The following is a 14,290-nucleotide window of genomic DNA, read 5'->3' as shown; positions in this document are numbered from 1 at the left end:
GAGAATGCCTCTTCTCCTTTGTTTAAGGACAATCTTGATACTGTCTCCTCGGGTGTCGTTCGTAACTTTAAGGTCAGTAAGAAGGTCACCATCACTTTCATCTGTGTATACAGCTTTGAGTATGTGACCGACTCCTGTTTTCTGATAAAAGTTTCCGTATTCTACCGAACGACAGAACAAAGGGGAAACCCCAGACTTGTGCGTGCTTAGTCATACAATCAATTTCAATGTTGCTTGTGACATCAAACCCTACGGTACCCAGAATCCAGTATTGCCACTAGTGTTTATGCCATCCACACGCTCTCGCTAACTCGTATTGTATCTTACTGTACAAATTTGTACTCCTACTCTACTCCGTATTTCCATCGTGACTGATGAAAGCTAATAGTGCTAGTGATCATTCAAGCAGTACGATGAACCGTAAACAAGAACCCTGCCGACGAAGTTCAATCCTTTCCTCTATGATTCCGTGATGCAACTTACACATCGGGGTCGATATTAATGAAGGTGTTGCATTCCAACTTGTGACGATGCTATTTGTTCCGCATTTCCGACGATGAATGCGACGATATCGTGTGGTCATTAATCCTTCCGGGAGAATCAAAAAGATTCAGTCGGAAGAGAACATGGGGAGATTAGTGACGTGCTCCATATGGTATAAGTGATTGTAGCAAGAGGTAGTAGTACTAGTTTTGGTTACTTCATTGGGCGTTTTCTGCTACATGGTTCCGGACTAAAATTTGAAGCTTCTGAAGCGTTACGTGAGTTACTAACCCCATCACTGCGTGTTGTCCAAAAATTCCGACGGCTTAGAGATGGCTGAGAATCTGGGGGTACCTAAGGTTTCAGCCACGTCGAAGCCATCAAATATTAGCCAACTTTTACGATGTCGGAAATTTGACCCTTTAAATTACCACTGGTGTCAACAATGGCTCGAACTTAGAGTCACTCTCACCTGCGTACTATCTACGTTTTAGCTACATCCACCTGGACTCAGTTGTACATAACCTGCAGCTAACATATATATACGAATTATGAATGAAGCTGTGCCGCACGGTAAGTGTTCAGATCAAGATGCACGGAGTTTAAATTTACCTTGTTCTTGACGCTCGACAACTGTTGGGGATGACTGCTATATCATGTTTCAAGTCCACACCTGTTCTCACTTATCACGGTTAGAATAATGCAGTATCTGACTGGGCACCCGACTGCACCGACGAGGGTACTCTCCAACGAAGACTAGCAGTAAGACCTACCCACCTCGAGAATATCAAGATAAAAGCCTGCTTGCTGAGACTCTAACTACAGAACTCGAGCTCTTCAATCCACACTCAATCTCAACTACTTGTCACCCCGACCCTTCGTCAGTAATTTGACTTTCCAGTTGTGAGTGTCCGTGAACTTGCTTTGCACAAAAATTTCACCCAACGTTCCGCAGCAACGACCTTGGCAAGGAGGTCACGATTATGCTCGCCTGGAGTCCCAATCTGGGCGGTCTCTATGAGGACTTCTTTCTGATAGTTTGGAGGTAAGTGCGTATACTTCTGTTAGGCATTATTCAAAACCTTGCAATTGTTTCAGGGTCAGCAAATTCGGGAAGTCGGGTGGGTGTTCCTATTCTCTTGCTGCCAAGTTGCCGACTTACATATGAGCCCTCTTTCCAGGTCCATACTGGGCTACTGAAACTCACACAACCCAGTAAGTAATGACAAGATCAATAGTCTTGAAAGTCGCTTATATATGGTATAGGCTTGCCGCTTGCTTGCTCCAGGGCCCAGGTCGAGAGTGGGAAGGTCATCAGCGCCGCGACCTCCGTCAATATCAATGTGAGCAACTCTCTTCTACTCTGAAATTGCTAGCACCAACGCGAGCCATAATGTAGAACAGCGAGAAAACAACCTTGACAAAAGCCAACAACGTCTATCATTTCTCTGTAAGTCTGGCTTTGTTGATTTTTATCTTGACCCCCAATGAATACCTCGTGTAGCCTCTCCCTCGCCAGTGCGTGCGTGCATACATCTATGTAGCATATAGTCAGGCTGCCAGAGGTGTAGCGAGCGGGTGGCATCATCATTGTATTTCATATAGCTACCATGTATTCGCAATTTAAATGGAATATTAATGCATATTCACAATATTTAAAATCATTATTAAATAAAGTGTACACCATATGTGGTTTATTATATATATATGTATGGTGTCGTTTTGGACCCATGGTAGCAGCCGGCTCGAACTTGATGGCCAAACGATGTCTTCGAGGTGATTGAAATCCGGAAAATCAACCGTCTGGAAGCCGGTTCATACCATAGGTCCAGAAACGGCTAAAACTTGACCCTGGGGTCACATTCCAGCCAGGTATCTACCGTCGGAAATTTTTGACAACACGCAGTGCATTCACAACTCAGAATGTCAGAGATTTAGCCGTCTGAGACACGAGGGCAGCCAACGGCACTCCGACTCGGAGCAGAGTATACTGTAGAGATACGACACTAGGTTCGTCACGTGCAGCCCGTGACGATGTCACGCTTAGTCTTACAGGTTCGAATGTCCAGGTGACCTGTGACCTTACCCAAATAGATTCGCCTGCGGATCGTAGTGCTTCGCCGCTCGCAACGCCGTTTGCAACCATCTGACATGCTGCTTCGTGATTCAAGCAACTTGCTTCAGTCTGTCATGGATTCGCCTCGCATAGCGCTGACTGGTAACGAGTGGAATTTGTTCAGAAGAATGATCCAGCTGGATGGACGAGGATTGCTACTGCTCAGTACAAGACTGTCAGCGTTGACCAGGCAACAAACTCCGAGTCAGAGAACGAGGCCACTGATACTACCGGAGCCGAATCCCCCTTCGACGATGCTAGCGAGCATGACCTCGATGCCAGTGACGTGCCAATGGATGCACTCCTTGATCATATGGCTTCCGGGGGTGAACACGTCCGTTCTGACTGCCGTATCGATGCAGATGGCGGACTTCTGTGTTCAAACCACTCCGAAGTCTATGATGTGGGTGACATTACTGCCAAAGATGTGGAGAGTGGCTCGAATAGTGTTCTGAAGGTTGATTACGGGCGTGGAAAGCGTAGACGCATCGCAAATTCGATGTATGATGATTTCTGGTCCCATTAGCGCATAACCTATGTTTTTTTTCCCATATGTCACAAATTAGCTTCGTCCCACCAAAAATTCATGTGACAGTCACACCAAATAGATTCGATTCGTTAAGGGCTGTGACCTGTGACGAACCTAGTGTCGTATCTCTACAGTAAACTCCACTTGATGTTTTGAACCAATCAACCCCGCCAACGTGCCCGCTAGCTTTCCGTTTTCTGTCCGCTCCCTGCGCACCTGGTAATAACCGCCAAGATTGTCTTCATCGCAACAGAGACGGACCGTCACGGACACTCCGCTTGGAAGTGCTGACTCGGGTCTTCGCCGAAGCAATCTCGGGGACAGTACTAAGTAGTAACCAAACAAATCTTGTCGCAACGCACGACTTGTCTGTACTAGCAACCGTATTCTCAGGATGTCGTATAGCTTCCTTACCTTGGCCGCCCTGTTTTCAATGCTCCCTCCAATGATGAGAAGGTCAAAAGTAAGTAGAGGACATGAAAGTACCATACTATCGACAAAGGAGATGGTAGAGTCTGTATCAACGACTCGAGGAGGAGGACATGCATCACTGTCAGGACCTGCATACGGCTCGTGCAGCGGCAACAAGAAAGAGTAGAACTGTCAAGTTACATATCCATACCATCAGATCCAAATATGCGACGAGCACGAGAATCTGAATCATAGGTAAATATGCCTCTGCCATCCAAATTCGAAACACGAGTCTTTCAAAGCAAACCGATTACTTCCTCTGGACTAGTTCCTCAGGCGGAAACCCCTCCTGACTGACGGATTCGCCTGGCTTGTGCTTCCGTATATAGATCATTTAGCAGTTGAATTTCGTCGATGACCTTTGAAGGCTGATTGCCTTTGGCCACAGCTCGTAGACAGCTACTAGAGACGATGTAAACCTTTTGATCAGGTAGATTCGCCTCCGCAAGATTTGCCTTCACATTGTGGCGAGTTTCGTTGACAAGTTGCTCTCTCGCAGCCATGTACAAGGTTGCCTGTTGCGACCGATCGGCGTTTTCATCATCGCTCTCGTATCTCATCTCCCTTATCATATTTGAAATATGTTGGTCTGCTTTTGAACGAACGATGTAAGTGGGGATTTTGAAGCGCCTGCAATTGCGGAGAATAGCGATGTCGGTCTGGGTGAACCGATTGTCGAACAAGACGACAATGCAATCAAAGACGTAAAGTCCCTGAGCGTTGAAATATTGCCAATCCGGGATCCTGATTGTCCCTGCTCCAGGAAGATCGTACCAGACATGTTGACACCGCTCGTCAGGGTCTGCATATCTTCCCATCGTCAGGGTGGTCTCTATGACCCCTGTCCGAGCGGAACCAGCTGCGCGGTTACTGATGCCGCGGAATGCGTTTACGAGTGATGACTTCCCTCCACCGGCCCTCCCAGCAACAGCGAAATGGAATAAATTCTCCTGATACTGAATTTTTGCTTGGGCAGCGAGAATTTCTTGAGGAGTAGGCGTTAATACAGGCTGGATGCCCTCTCTAAGCCGCCTTTCAGCATCTTCCTTGGCAGCTGCAGCCTCGCGAACATTGTTCTCAGCTACCTTTCTTACCGCCTCTGATTCTGCGACGGCTTCGGCGGCTTTCTTCTTTTCTTCTTCGGCTGCTCTCTGAAGACGTTCGGCGTCTTGCTTAGAAACCTCAGCCGCTCTCTGAGCATTTTCGAAGGCAGCTTGGGTGCGCTGCCTCTCCGCCTCAGCTTCTTGGGCCCTCTTCTTGGACTCCTCCGTTGCAAGTCGTGCAGCGCTTTCTGCAGCGAAACGGGCCGCATCTGCAGCTCTCACGGCGTCAAACATAGCCCTCATTTGCTCCTGATTTTTCTGCTGCGCGGCTGCCGCAGCCGACATGGCCTCTTGCTGGAACTGAAGTGTCCTACTTTGCATTGATTGCATTGATTGCGTGAGCTGCCCCACCTCCGCCCTCATACTGTCAAGGTCCCGAATGGCCCTATCCCGTTCTCTCTCAGCGTACCGGCGGGCTTCGATTTGAGCATAAGTTGGATTGGGAGCACTGTCACCGCTGAAACCGAACAACTTCGATACTGCCCAGGCGGCGCCCATCCCTACAGGTATGAGCCATGCCATTATCCTGCTTGCGCAAAGTGATCAGCATTCGAACAATCAAAAAGAAAAGTCCGTACAATAGTGTGCGATCACTGCAAGAGATGAGAACAATCTACGAATGATTCGATGGGCTACCTTGAAAGGCTGGTGGATGACTCGTGCCGGCATTATATAGTTCAAATCCGCCAGATACTCAGCTCCATGTTGGCCTCGCGGCGGCGTAGCCACAGCTCGAATCAGTAACCCTTACCTTGGGTTGTGGGGTGCTTGACCACACTGCACGCACGTTTTAGAAGGATACTCATGTGGCATGATCGTCGCAAAGCTAAAGCGGAAACAGGGCCTTCTGCAGATGCAGTGATGATTATATTAAGAATGCTTCTGGACGGCGTGTTTGGGGTGCAGTCGGAGAAAGAGTTGAGGCTTGACTTTATTGTACACGCGCAGTGGAGAGGGCGCAATGCCTATCAGTTGAATGACGACCAACAACTTGAAGGGGTGAGTGCATAACTTGCGGTGGTTTTGATTGATGAGTGCTTTTTCCCGTTCTTCGCCCCAAGACAGTAGATGGTTGACGGAGTCCATAGAGTGCTTCCACAATTAGCAGGCACGAGAATTAAGCATGTTTGCCGCTTTAGAGACATTGTTAGAGCTGTTAGCAAGCTGTTGCCGGCACGTACTGTGTCACATGATGGTACGTCTGTGTTGTTGCGCACGTGACGATCACCTCTTTTGTGGCTTTCGTAGTTAGCCTTATAACGTTCGAGGTACTTGAGTACCTGAACTCATGTGAGCGTAGATCGGCGGCCAATCAAAAATTCATTCATTCATTCGAACTCAAAGTACAAGTGGCACCGGCCGAGTGACTTCTTCTCGAATGCTGTTTTCATTCAACTGTGACTCTGTAGCTAATCACTTGCAGCACGCTAGAGACTTGCCTGTGTTCAGGTCAGCCAGGGTCAGCCAAGCCGGTCTGAATCTTTATTTCGATCGTCATACCAAGGACCCCTCTACTATGCTAGAGGGGCTGACCGCGGTCGCTCTTGGCTAAATCCAAGTCAGACTCCTCTCAAGTCGCCGTTCATATCATAACCAGCACACCACCTCCACGCAGAGCGTGTCATCCACTCCTTTCGCAGTCAATCTTGCTGTCCTCCTAGCATCGCAATTTTAGTATTTCGGTTCCGTTGCTTGCCATGATGACTCCACAAACCGCCCCTGTCACTCGCGCTATCCATGATCGCATACGGTGTCAGCCTGTTTCCAGTGGTACGACCCTCTGTATTGGGGACATCGTTACAATCATTGGTGAGTCATTCTCTGCAATGAAATAGAAACTTCATCATACGTGTATTTTAGTGATCAGTATTGTCTTTATCCTCGCACTCTCGTGTATTTTCTGGACATGGCGGATAGTCCATCGTCATGCTATCGCTGATCAGGAACAAGGTAAGGGCTTATTAGAGATTAGTATACTTTAACTCGAGGGGCTAAGCCTTACTCACACCTTTTAATAGCTTCATCCAATCGCGATCCCTACAATGTAGTCTCCCCTTCACTGGATAGCTCCGTTCTCGTGAGAAAGGGTGTCGTGCGCGAACCGTACAAGCCGGTGCAGGCCAAAACAGCTGGGCCTGACGTCTTCTGGTCACCGCAGGCCCAGCTGCCTGAACTCAAGTTTCATCTCGATCCTCTACCCACCATGGAAGAAATGACAGAGATGAGAAACAACTTTTCCATTCGCCCATTTTCTTGCCACTTTCCATCGTCACCCTCTCCCCGTTCCAGCTTGGTATCTTTGAACCCGCCTCTGTTACAGTCACAGTCCTTCGGGGGTGCGGCACACCTACCTACGCGGAGCGGCAGCCAGAAGTTCGACATGTTACCAGATAGCGCATGTTTTGAAGGCGGTGGCGAAATCTCGCTTGGCAAAGCGATTCCAGCTGTACCCGGTGACCGATAGTTCTCACTCGAGTGTGAAGTTCGCATAAGAGTCCTGGACTTGTGGATGACGGTGACGGGTCGGGTGGGTTGCTGTGCGGATATGAGATGAAGTTGCTCTTACAGTACTCCCACTTTTTGCGTTCGAAGCACCTGTTGCAGTCTTCCGCGAACAGGAGTGTAATATATGGCAACAGGAGTCGATGGTAAAATAGATCGCAATCGCATGCTGTCACGTTGATTGCACCACCCGAGCCTAGGGCCACAGGCCTACGAGTGCGAAGGCGTACTAGTATGGGCAAACCAAACAGGATCGCTGAGCATTTAATAAGTGATGAATTGATGTTCGAAAGAACCGCGTTAGCCTTATGGGTAGAAGGCACAGTAGAGCACTATAGGTGTGTGGCACAAGCTTTGAATAAGATTTTTTCCGTGGGTGACTGCCAGTTCCTAGCCATATCTACGGCAAACGACGGACAGATTGGAAGGTGCCGAAATGACATCTAAAGATAGAAGGCCCTCCAAGGTAGGTTTAGATTTTTCCGACACACTGAGCGGGAGAAAAAAAGGGTGGGTGACGAAAAGAGCTGGAAGTCCTACTACGAGCTAGTGCCAATGAGTATCTAACGCAATGACGAGCAAGCGAGAAAAGGCGAAGGCCTCCTATAAATTGCTCGCCTGCGTTAGATAGTAATTAGAATTTCTGTCAGTGGAGACGGAGATTAATATTGCTCAGCGCTCAGCATGCCGAGAGCGCATCGAGCGCGTGTCACATGGACAAAGGGAGTCCCTGTGATAGGCCAGCACAATCGTACGATTCGTGAGTGCTCCTGGTCCGTGTTCACATTCCCCTATTAGCATCCTTTGCCTGTGTCCCTCTGCTCCTCCTTTGGCAATTCGATTCCGCATATTTGTTAATATGGGCCTGTCAGCAATGTGAACGGTTCCGGGGCCCTGTGCGTGCTCGGTGGTCTGAGCTCCTAATACTTGCTCTGCCAGTGAGCCTCTGAATAAGTCGAAATCAAGGTTGATACATTAGATGGTATTGTAGAAAAAATATGAGAAAGTGTTAACATATCGAATACTGGAGTGCGTCTTTACCCACAACGAGTACCCGGTACATGACACTAGTGACAATTTTACAAGTATACTTGGGGTATACTAAAAAATAGTCGCAGCACGAGAACCAACATCAAGTGGCGGCAATTCGGCAATTGGAACCGCCTATCGTCCATCATACTTTACCTTATTAGGCAATGCACGTGAACAAAAACGCTGAACACGATGAACACGGACAAATAATGCTGAATATATACCTCCTGGTACAGGCACACATGCGTATATGCCCAAGGCCTGCCGATATCTGTGCCCACAGCCAATAGACTATTAGTACTGACTTAAACTGCCACGGTCCACCAGGCTGATAAAGATGCCACCGTAATGCCATTGAAGTCCCACTTCTCTCTGATACCCCCATGCCGGAGTTTTCAAACACCATAATCAGCCTCTTTGATGGTCTCAAGAAAAGACAGGTCACCGGCGAGGTTTGTTCTACATCTTACAACTGACATGTGCTGAACACACCCGTCTACATCATAGGGTGGCTTGCTCACTGGTTCTGATCCATCGGCCTTCGATGTCTCGGACCCGCTGAGGTTATGGATCATCCAAGTTGGTGCGTATGCCATATGCGACCATCGCTTGGCATGATCTCACTTCAATTCAGGTGTCATTATAATGATAGACCAGCTGCTTTCTCTGGGCTTAGGCAGGATGAGGCAGCCAAAAGTTATCGCCGAGGTGCTCGGTGGTATTCTTTTGGGTAAGTAACCTTCTTACCTTCTACGTAATTTTTTTATCTGACTTACAAATCTACACAGGACCAACGGCCTTTGGACGTATACCCGGCTTTACCCAACATATATTCCCTTCCCAATCACTGCCATACCTATCTCTCGTTGCTAATATTGGCCTTTGTCTGTTTCTCTTCATCGTAGGTCTCGAAATTGACGCCAGTATCATCAAGCGCAATGCTCGCATGTCAGTTATTGTATCGCTCGCGGGCATTGCTTTGCCCTTTGGCCTCGGTTCTGCCTTGTCTATTCCCTTGTACCACCACTTCATCGACCCATCCGTCCAGTTCACGCATTTCATGCTATTCACCGGCGTCGCATATTCCATAACCGCTTTCCCCGTACTGTGTCGTATTCTTACTGAGCTCAAGCTCTTGGACACCACTGTTGGCATTATTGTCCTCTCAGCTGGCGTAGGCAATGATGTCGTGGGTTGGTCTCTCCTGGCGCTCAGTGTAGCGCTCGTCAACGCTAGTTCCGGTCTTACTGCTCTATGGGTATTACTCACATGCGTGGCATTCACAATATTTCTTTTATTGGTCGTCAAGAGAGCGATGCTCTGGCTTGCCAGAGCTACAGGCAGTACAGATGATGGTCCTACCATGTTTTACATGACTGTTGTTATGATCTTGCTTTGGGCATGTGCGTTCTTTACGGATATCGTGGGCGTCAATCCTATTTTCGGTGAGCGCTGATATTTCAATATATAATTTTCAGTTTGTCATCGTGAATAGGTGCATTCCTAGCAGGTATTATTGTACCGAGGGAGGGCGGTCTCGCCATCGCTTTGACGGAGAAGTTGGAAGATATGATTTCCATCGTATTTCTGCCTTTGGTATGTTCATCATCTCTGTCCCCTGTCTGGTCATTCATGCACTCCAGTATTTTACCCTCTCAGGGCTGAACACCAATCTTGGACTCCTTAATGATGGTCTGTCATCTAAGTCGCCTTGTTCTTATATATATTTCTTATATAACTTTGCGTGTTGCAGGTATCACATGGGCTTTTACAATCGCCATCATATGCCTTTCATTCTTCGGCAAGTTTGGTGGATGTACAATTGCTTCAAGGTTGTCTGGTTTCAGCTGGCGTGAAGCCAGTACAATTGGATCACTCATGAGCTGTAAGGGGTAAGTATCTGAATAACTTGGTATTCTTGTCTGCTAAATCGTGTTACTCATGTCACTTAGTCTCGTTGAGCTAATCGTGCTCAATGTCGGTCTCTCCGCTGGCATTTTGTCTCCGAAAGTCTTCTCCATGTTCGTGCTAGAAGCTTTAACGCTCACGTTCATGACCACCCCACTCGTCACAGTGTTGTATCCTCCAGAACGGCGTGTCATCGCCACTTCAGGCGGGGCTCCGCCCCAAACTCGTGACGACGAGGGCGGGGATCTTGATGCAGACAAGAAATCTCTTATGAATGAGGAGCAACCCTGGCGGTATCGCTTTACTGTCGTTCTTGACAAACTCGAACATATGCCGTGCATGATGGCCCTCACACAGCTCGTCCGTCCTCCTGTACCAGATTTCTCCTCATTCACCACCGTTGTATCCATGTCTGCTACATCTGACCCAGCCCCGTTGAAGTACAGGACGCCCGAAGTGAGCATCAGTGCACTCCGCCTCATCGAGCTCTCGGATCGTACGTCGGCCATCATGAAACCGTTTACTGCAGATACACTTATCCATACCGATCCGCTCCTGGGCATATTCCGCATGTTTGGAGAGCTGAATGATTTGCCTGTATCGTCATCGCTTGCCATCGTGCCGCACGATGATCTTGTTTGCAATGTTGTGGATCACGCCAAGCGAGATGCATCTCAGCTCATACTACTCCCGTGGTTGCCACCTTGCGCTAGCATTGCTGAAACAAGCGAAGGCGCGACGCTAGGGCGGGAGAAGTTCGATCACAACCCTTTCGATGTCATTTTCGGTACATCAACGGATAAGCCTGCGTCTGCCATTCACTCGCAGTTTGTACGTGGGGTATTCGCACAAAGTGAGACAGACGTCGCCCTGTTTGTCGATCCTGGAAATCACCTCAACACGGGTGCGAAGACAGGCGGCTCGTATCACATTTTTCTTCCATTCTTTGGCGGTCCCGATGACCGCCTTGCGCTGGAATTTGTGGTGCAGCTCTGTATGAACCCGAAGATCAATGCAACGGTAGTCAAGATGGAAAAACGCGAGATTGAAAACATGGAAATCGAACGGCCTTCTACGGCCCATTCTGATGTCAAAGCTGATACCAACTCACTCGTACTTGCTCATCAACAAGGATTGACAACATCATCGGTGAGTGCGACCACCTTCTCCGCATGAACCGAGTAATCATTTTCATCATCGATGATGCAGATAGTAGGATTTCCAGACACTGTCTACGGGCAGACCAACACCCAAATGCACATGCAGTCCGAAACAGCCGACAGCATCATTTGGTCACGATACGCGGGCCGCGATCTATCAGATCCGGACATACCTGGGCCATTGCGTGCCGCGCTTTCGCGGATCGAGTTCACGAACCTCGCGTCTCCCATCCCGCTGCACGCTGCGATACAGCGTGCATCTATGTGCCAACGGGTATTGGTTGTCACTGGACGGTCGAAGCGGCTGGCAGTGGAGGACCATCATGCTGAGTTGAAGGATCTTGTGGAGGAGCACAGGGTGGTGGGGCATGAGGTGACGAGTAAGACGATCGGGGATGTGGCAACTGCATTTGTAGTGTCTGGATGCGCAAGTGCGGTGGTTGTGCTGCAGGCTGCGGATGTGGGGATGCATTAGTTAGGGTGTAGGTGGCGTTGTTTAGAGCGGGATTTGACAGTTTACCCTATGCGTTGCTAATTTTCACGAGATGTAAGTATGTTGGGACAGGACTCGAAATCATACCATACCTCGGTCCTCAACGCATGGTTTTTGCAGTTAATTATGTAATGTGGTTTATAGTAGTAGCACACCGGGGGTGTCAATAAGAACGGACATGAACTTACACATTTATCAAGGCACATGGGCAACCATGAAAGATATACAAGAGACAGGTTCAACTATGAGAACGTTCCGTTATTTGCAGTGAAACGCGCAAATTTGTCGGTTGCTAGTGTCGTTCAACGCTATCGATTTACCGCATGCAGGGGGATGCATACGTCCACCGGATGTACTCGTCAGATACGTATCATAAATTGGTCATTGGGCGGTGGCAGCGGAAAACCACCATGTTAGAGTTGAACGGGATGGAGGATAGTGAGGCGACGAATAGTGATGCTTGGAGTTAATTGCACCAGTCAGTAGCGCACCAAATTCTAGCCTGAACGGAACGTTGATGTCGCAAGAACCGTAAAGATGATTATGAAAGCGGAAATACAAAAAAGACAACACCCGGACAAAAAGGTATACCACAGATATCATATCATGCCTTGCTCTTCTTTTTCTCCTTGTCTTTCTTGTCTTTTTTCTTTTCTTTTTTCTCAGAGGTGCCATCCTGAAGAAGGAAAATTAGCCAAGGTCGCGATTATTCGACAAACTCAAGCATACATGAGGAGCAGCAGCAGCAGCCTCGGCCTTACGTGCCGCTTTGGCAGCCTTCTTCAAAGCCTTCTTCTCCTCCTTGGACACCTTCACCTTTTTCTCTGCAGGTTCTTCGTCCGCTTCGTCCACATCCATAGCATCTCTTGACCTCTTCTTTTTCTTGTCCTTCTTAGGCGTGACGTCAATTAATGGCAATATAGGCTCTGCATCATCTATCTGAGCGTCTGGCTTATCCTCCATATCCTCATCCTCATCATCCTCCAAGTCTAGTGCGAGACTATCGAGGACTTTGCGGATGGCATCGACGTTCTTGGTCGGTGGTGCACCGGTCTCGAAGAAATTGAGACGTTCTTCGACTTGTGAGCGAAGGGCCTCGCCGAACTTTGCGGATGGGTTATCTGTGTATTTTTAGTAAGGGGTGAATGTGTGAAGATGAGATAGGAGTTACCCGAGTAGCAGTCTATCCGGGAGGCAATAGAGCATTTGTTTGCGAGGAACCGGGATATCCGGCCTTTGTGCTTGGGGTCTGCACGGCCAATGAAGGAGGAGTGGTATAGCAGACCGTACTGTATTGAAAAAATTAGCCTGATTGGCGCTTGGGATGGAGTAGCGAACCTTTGGGGTGTTGCCCTTGGTTTTTAACGCCCGGAACAACGCCTTCTCTGCACCAAGGATCTGCACGGTACTAGCAGGGTACTTGCTCAGATTCGTCAAGCTACCCGCATGGCTGATTAACCGTGCACCAATCCGTTCTCCCAATAGCGCAGTAAGAGACGGAGCGACCAGGTTCATTTTCTCGCTTAGGTAGGTAACGAGGGATTTACGGTAGTCAGCGATGGAAACGACGCGGGTTGCGAATGCAGAGATGTTGAGCATGTCGATTTCGGATATGGATGAGCCCATTGAGCCGCGGGCGGCGTCGAGGATATTTTGTGCGAGGGTGGAGTCGTCCTCCAAGAGAGTAGTGAGCTCGGGTAATTTTTCCTCATTCAAAGTGTCCTTATCGCCTATGAATTGTGCGATGCGGGCGTATTGGTAGTTGTCTGGGACAAGTTTGACAAGTTCGGGGAAGTGATAACCGTACCACTCTCGTATGCGCATGGCGAACAAGTTGACGTCCTTGTCGAGCTGGTCGAGGAGGGCGATGGCTTGTATGATCATGTTGTCCACACGGTTGACATTGAACTTCAATTTAGCGCGGGAGTAGGAGTGACCAAGACCAAGTTGGGCTTTGATGAGGTCGGTAGCATCGAGGCCTTTGAGAAGCTTTGGTGCATGGAAGCGGATGCCGCGAAGGACTTCCTGTGAGGTTTCAGAGGCGTCACATTTTATGGCGAGGTTTTCGAAGATGGCGTTTGCCAGCCCGACTTCTGAGACTGCAAGGATTATCTTGGAGCCTTTTTTAGGCTTCGAGAGATTGAGCTCGAGGAGGGATTTGAGATGATCACTGAGAATGCCTGGGGATCATTGAAATTGCTGTGAGCACGAGGAATGGGTCCAGTTGTACGTACCTTCTGAGATATCGTTTATGTTCTCGAGAGCGTCCGCTGCATTTTTGAATGGCGAGAAACTAACAAGTGTGACCATTTTGCCAAATTTTGAGAGATCATTAATGGAGTCCTGGACTGCTTTGACACGCGAGCCAATGTTTTCATGGAGTTTTACATCAAAGATAGCATATCCCGATGCTGACTCGAAAAGTGCGTGCGTCGCCATCGTGGCCTATGCTGAGCTCGTTGATGAGGTCGTTGAAGAGCGACTGAAATTTTG

At 48.6% G+C, this 14,290-nt stretch overlaps 6 protein-coding genes across 6 annotated transcripts; 4 read left to right on the top strand and 2 right to left on the bottom strand.

The window, feature by feature from the left end:
* Positions 1-1,034: 1,034 nt before the first annotated feature.
* Positions 1,035-2,054, top strand: F5147DRAFT_653894 (uncharacterized protein; the record flags this gene model as incomplete). Its single annotated transcript, XM_041433818.1, has 10 exons — positions 1,035-1,056; positions 1,190-1,245; positions 1,385-1,386; positions 1,439-1,528; positions 1,582-1,604; positions 1,665-1,698; positions 1,772-1,826; positions 1,883-1,933; positions 1,988-2,005; positions 2,028-2,054. The coding sequence occupies 10 exons, from the start codon at positions 1,035-1,037 to the stop codon at positions 2,052-2,054; spliced, it is 378 nt and encodes a 125-aa protein (XP_041291706.1).
* A 485-nt stretch (positions 2,055-2,539) lies between these two features.
* Positions 2,540-3,264, top strand: F5147DRAFT_701107 (uncharacterized protein). The gene is made up of 2 exons (XM_041437714.1): positions 2,540-3,026; positions 3,057-3,264. The coding sequence occupies exons 1-2, from the start codon at positions 2,635-2,637 to the stop codon at positions 3,130-3,132; spliced, it is 468 nt and encodes a 155-aa protein (XP_041291705.1). The 5' UTR covers positions 2,540-2,634; the 3' UTR covers positions 3,133-3,264.
* A 299-nt stretch (positions 3,265-3,563) lies between these two features.
* On the bottom strand, positions 3,564-4,697 carry F5147DRAFT_701103 (uncharacterized protein). The gene has a single exon (XM_041437713.1). It carries the CDS (start codon positions 4,415-4,417, stop codon positions 3,872-3,874), a length of 546 nt encoding a protein of 181 aa, XP_041291704.1. The 5' UTR covers positions 4,418-4,697; the 3' UTR covers positions 3,564-3,871.
* Positions 4,698-6,035: 1,338 nt separating this feature from the next.
* On the top strand, positions 6,036-7,549 carry F5147DRAFT_701100 (uncharacterized protein). Its single transcript, XM_041437712.1, has 3 exons — positions 6,036-6,511; positions 6,563-6,652; positions 6,721-7,549. Exons 1-3 carry the CDS (start codon positions 6,400-6,402, stop codon positions 7,164-7,166), a joined length of 648 nt encoding a protein of 215 aa, XP_041291703.1. The 5' UTR covers positions 6,036-6,399; the 3' UTR covers positions 7,167-7,549.
* Positions 7,550-8,469: 920 nt separating this feature from the next.
* F5147DRAFT_614417 (Sodium/hydrogen exchanger family-domain-containing protein) lies at positions 8,470-11,957 on the top strand. The gene is made up of 9 exons (XM_041432501.1): positions 8,470-8,688; positions 8,744-8,819; positions 8,871-8,966; positions 9,025-9,681; positions 9,732-9,832; positions 9,880-9,928; positions 9,990-10,128; positions 10,189-11,293; positions 11,354-11,957. The coding sequence occupies exons 1-9, from the start codon at positions 8,620-8,622 to the stop codon at positions 11,777-11,779; spliced, it is 2,718 nt and encodes a 905-aa protein (XP_041291702.1). The 5' UTR covers positions 8,470-8,619; the 3' UTR covers positions 11,780-11,957.
* A 77-nt stretch (positions 11,958-12,034) lies between these two features.
* On the bottom strand, positions 12,035-14,289 carry F5147DRAFT_701094 (uncharacterized protein). The gene is made up of 5 exons (XM_041437711.1): positions 14,032-14,289; positions 13,136-13,977; positions 12,969-13,086; positions 12,527-12,918; positions 12,035-12,473 (listed from the first exon to the last, which is right to left on the bottom strand). The coding sequence occupies exons 1-5, from the start codon at positions 14,234-14,236 to the stop codon at positions 12,402-12,404; spliced, it is 1,629 nt and encodes a 542-aa protein (XP_041291701.1). The 5' UTR covers positions 14,237-14,289; the 3' UTR covers positions 12,035-12,401.
* Position 14,290: the final 1 nt, after the last annotated feature.

The sequence above is a fragment of the Suillus discolor genome (assembly GCF_016758755.1).
Source record: "Suillus discolor strain FC423 chromosome Unknown F5147scaffold_35, whole genome shotgun sequence".
In the NCBI taxonomy this organism is placed as follows: domain Eukaryota; kingdom Fungi; phylum Basidiomycota; class Agaricomycetes; order Boletales; family Suillaceae; genus Suillus; species Suillus discolor.
Note: the sequence above shows the minus strand (reverse complement) of the source record. Positions and strands in the feature narration are given on the sequence as shown.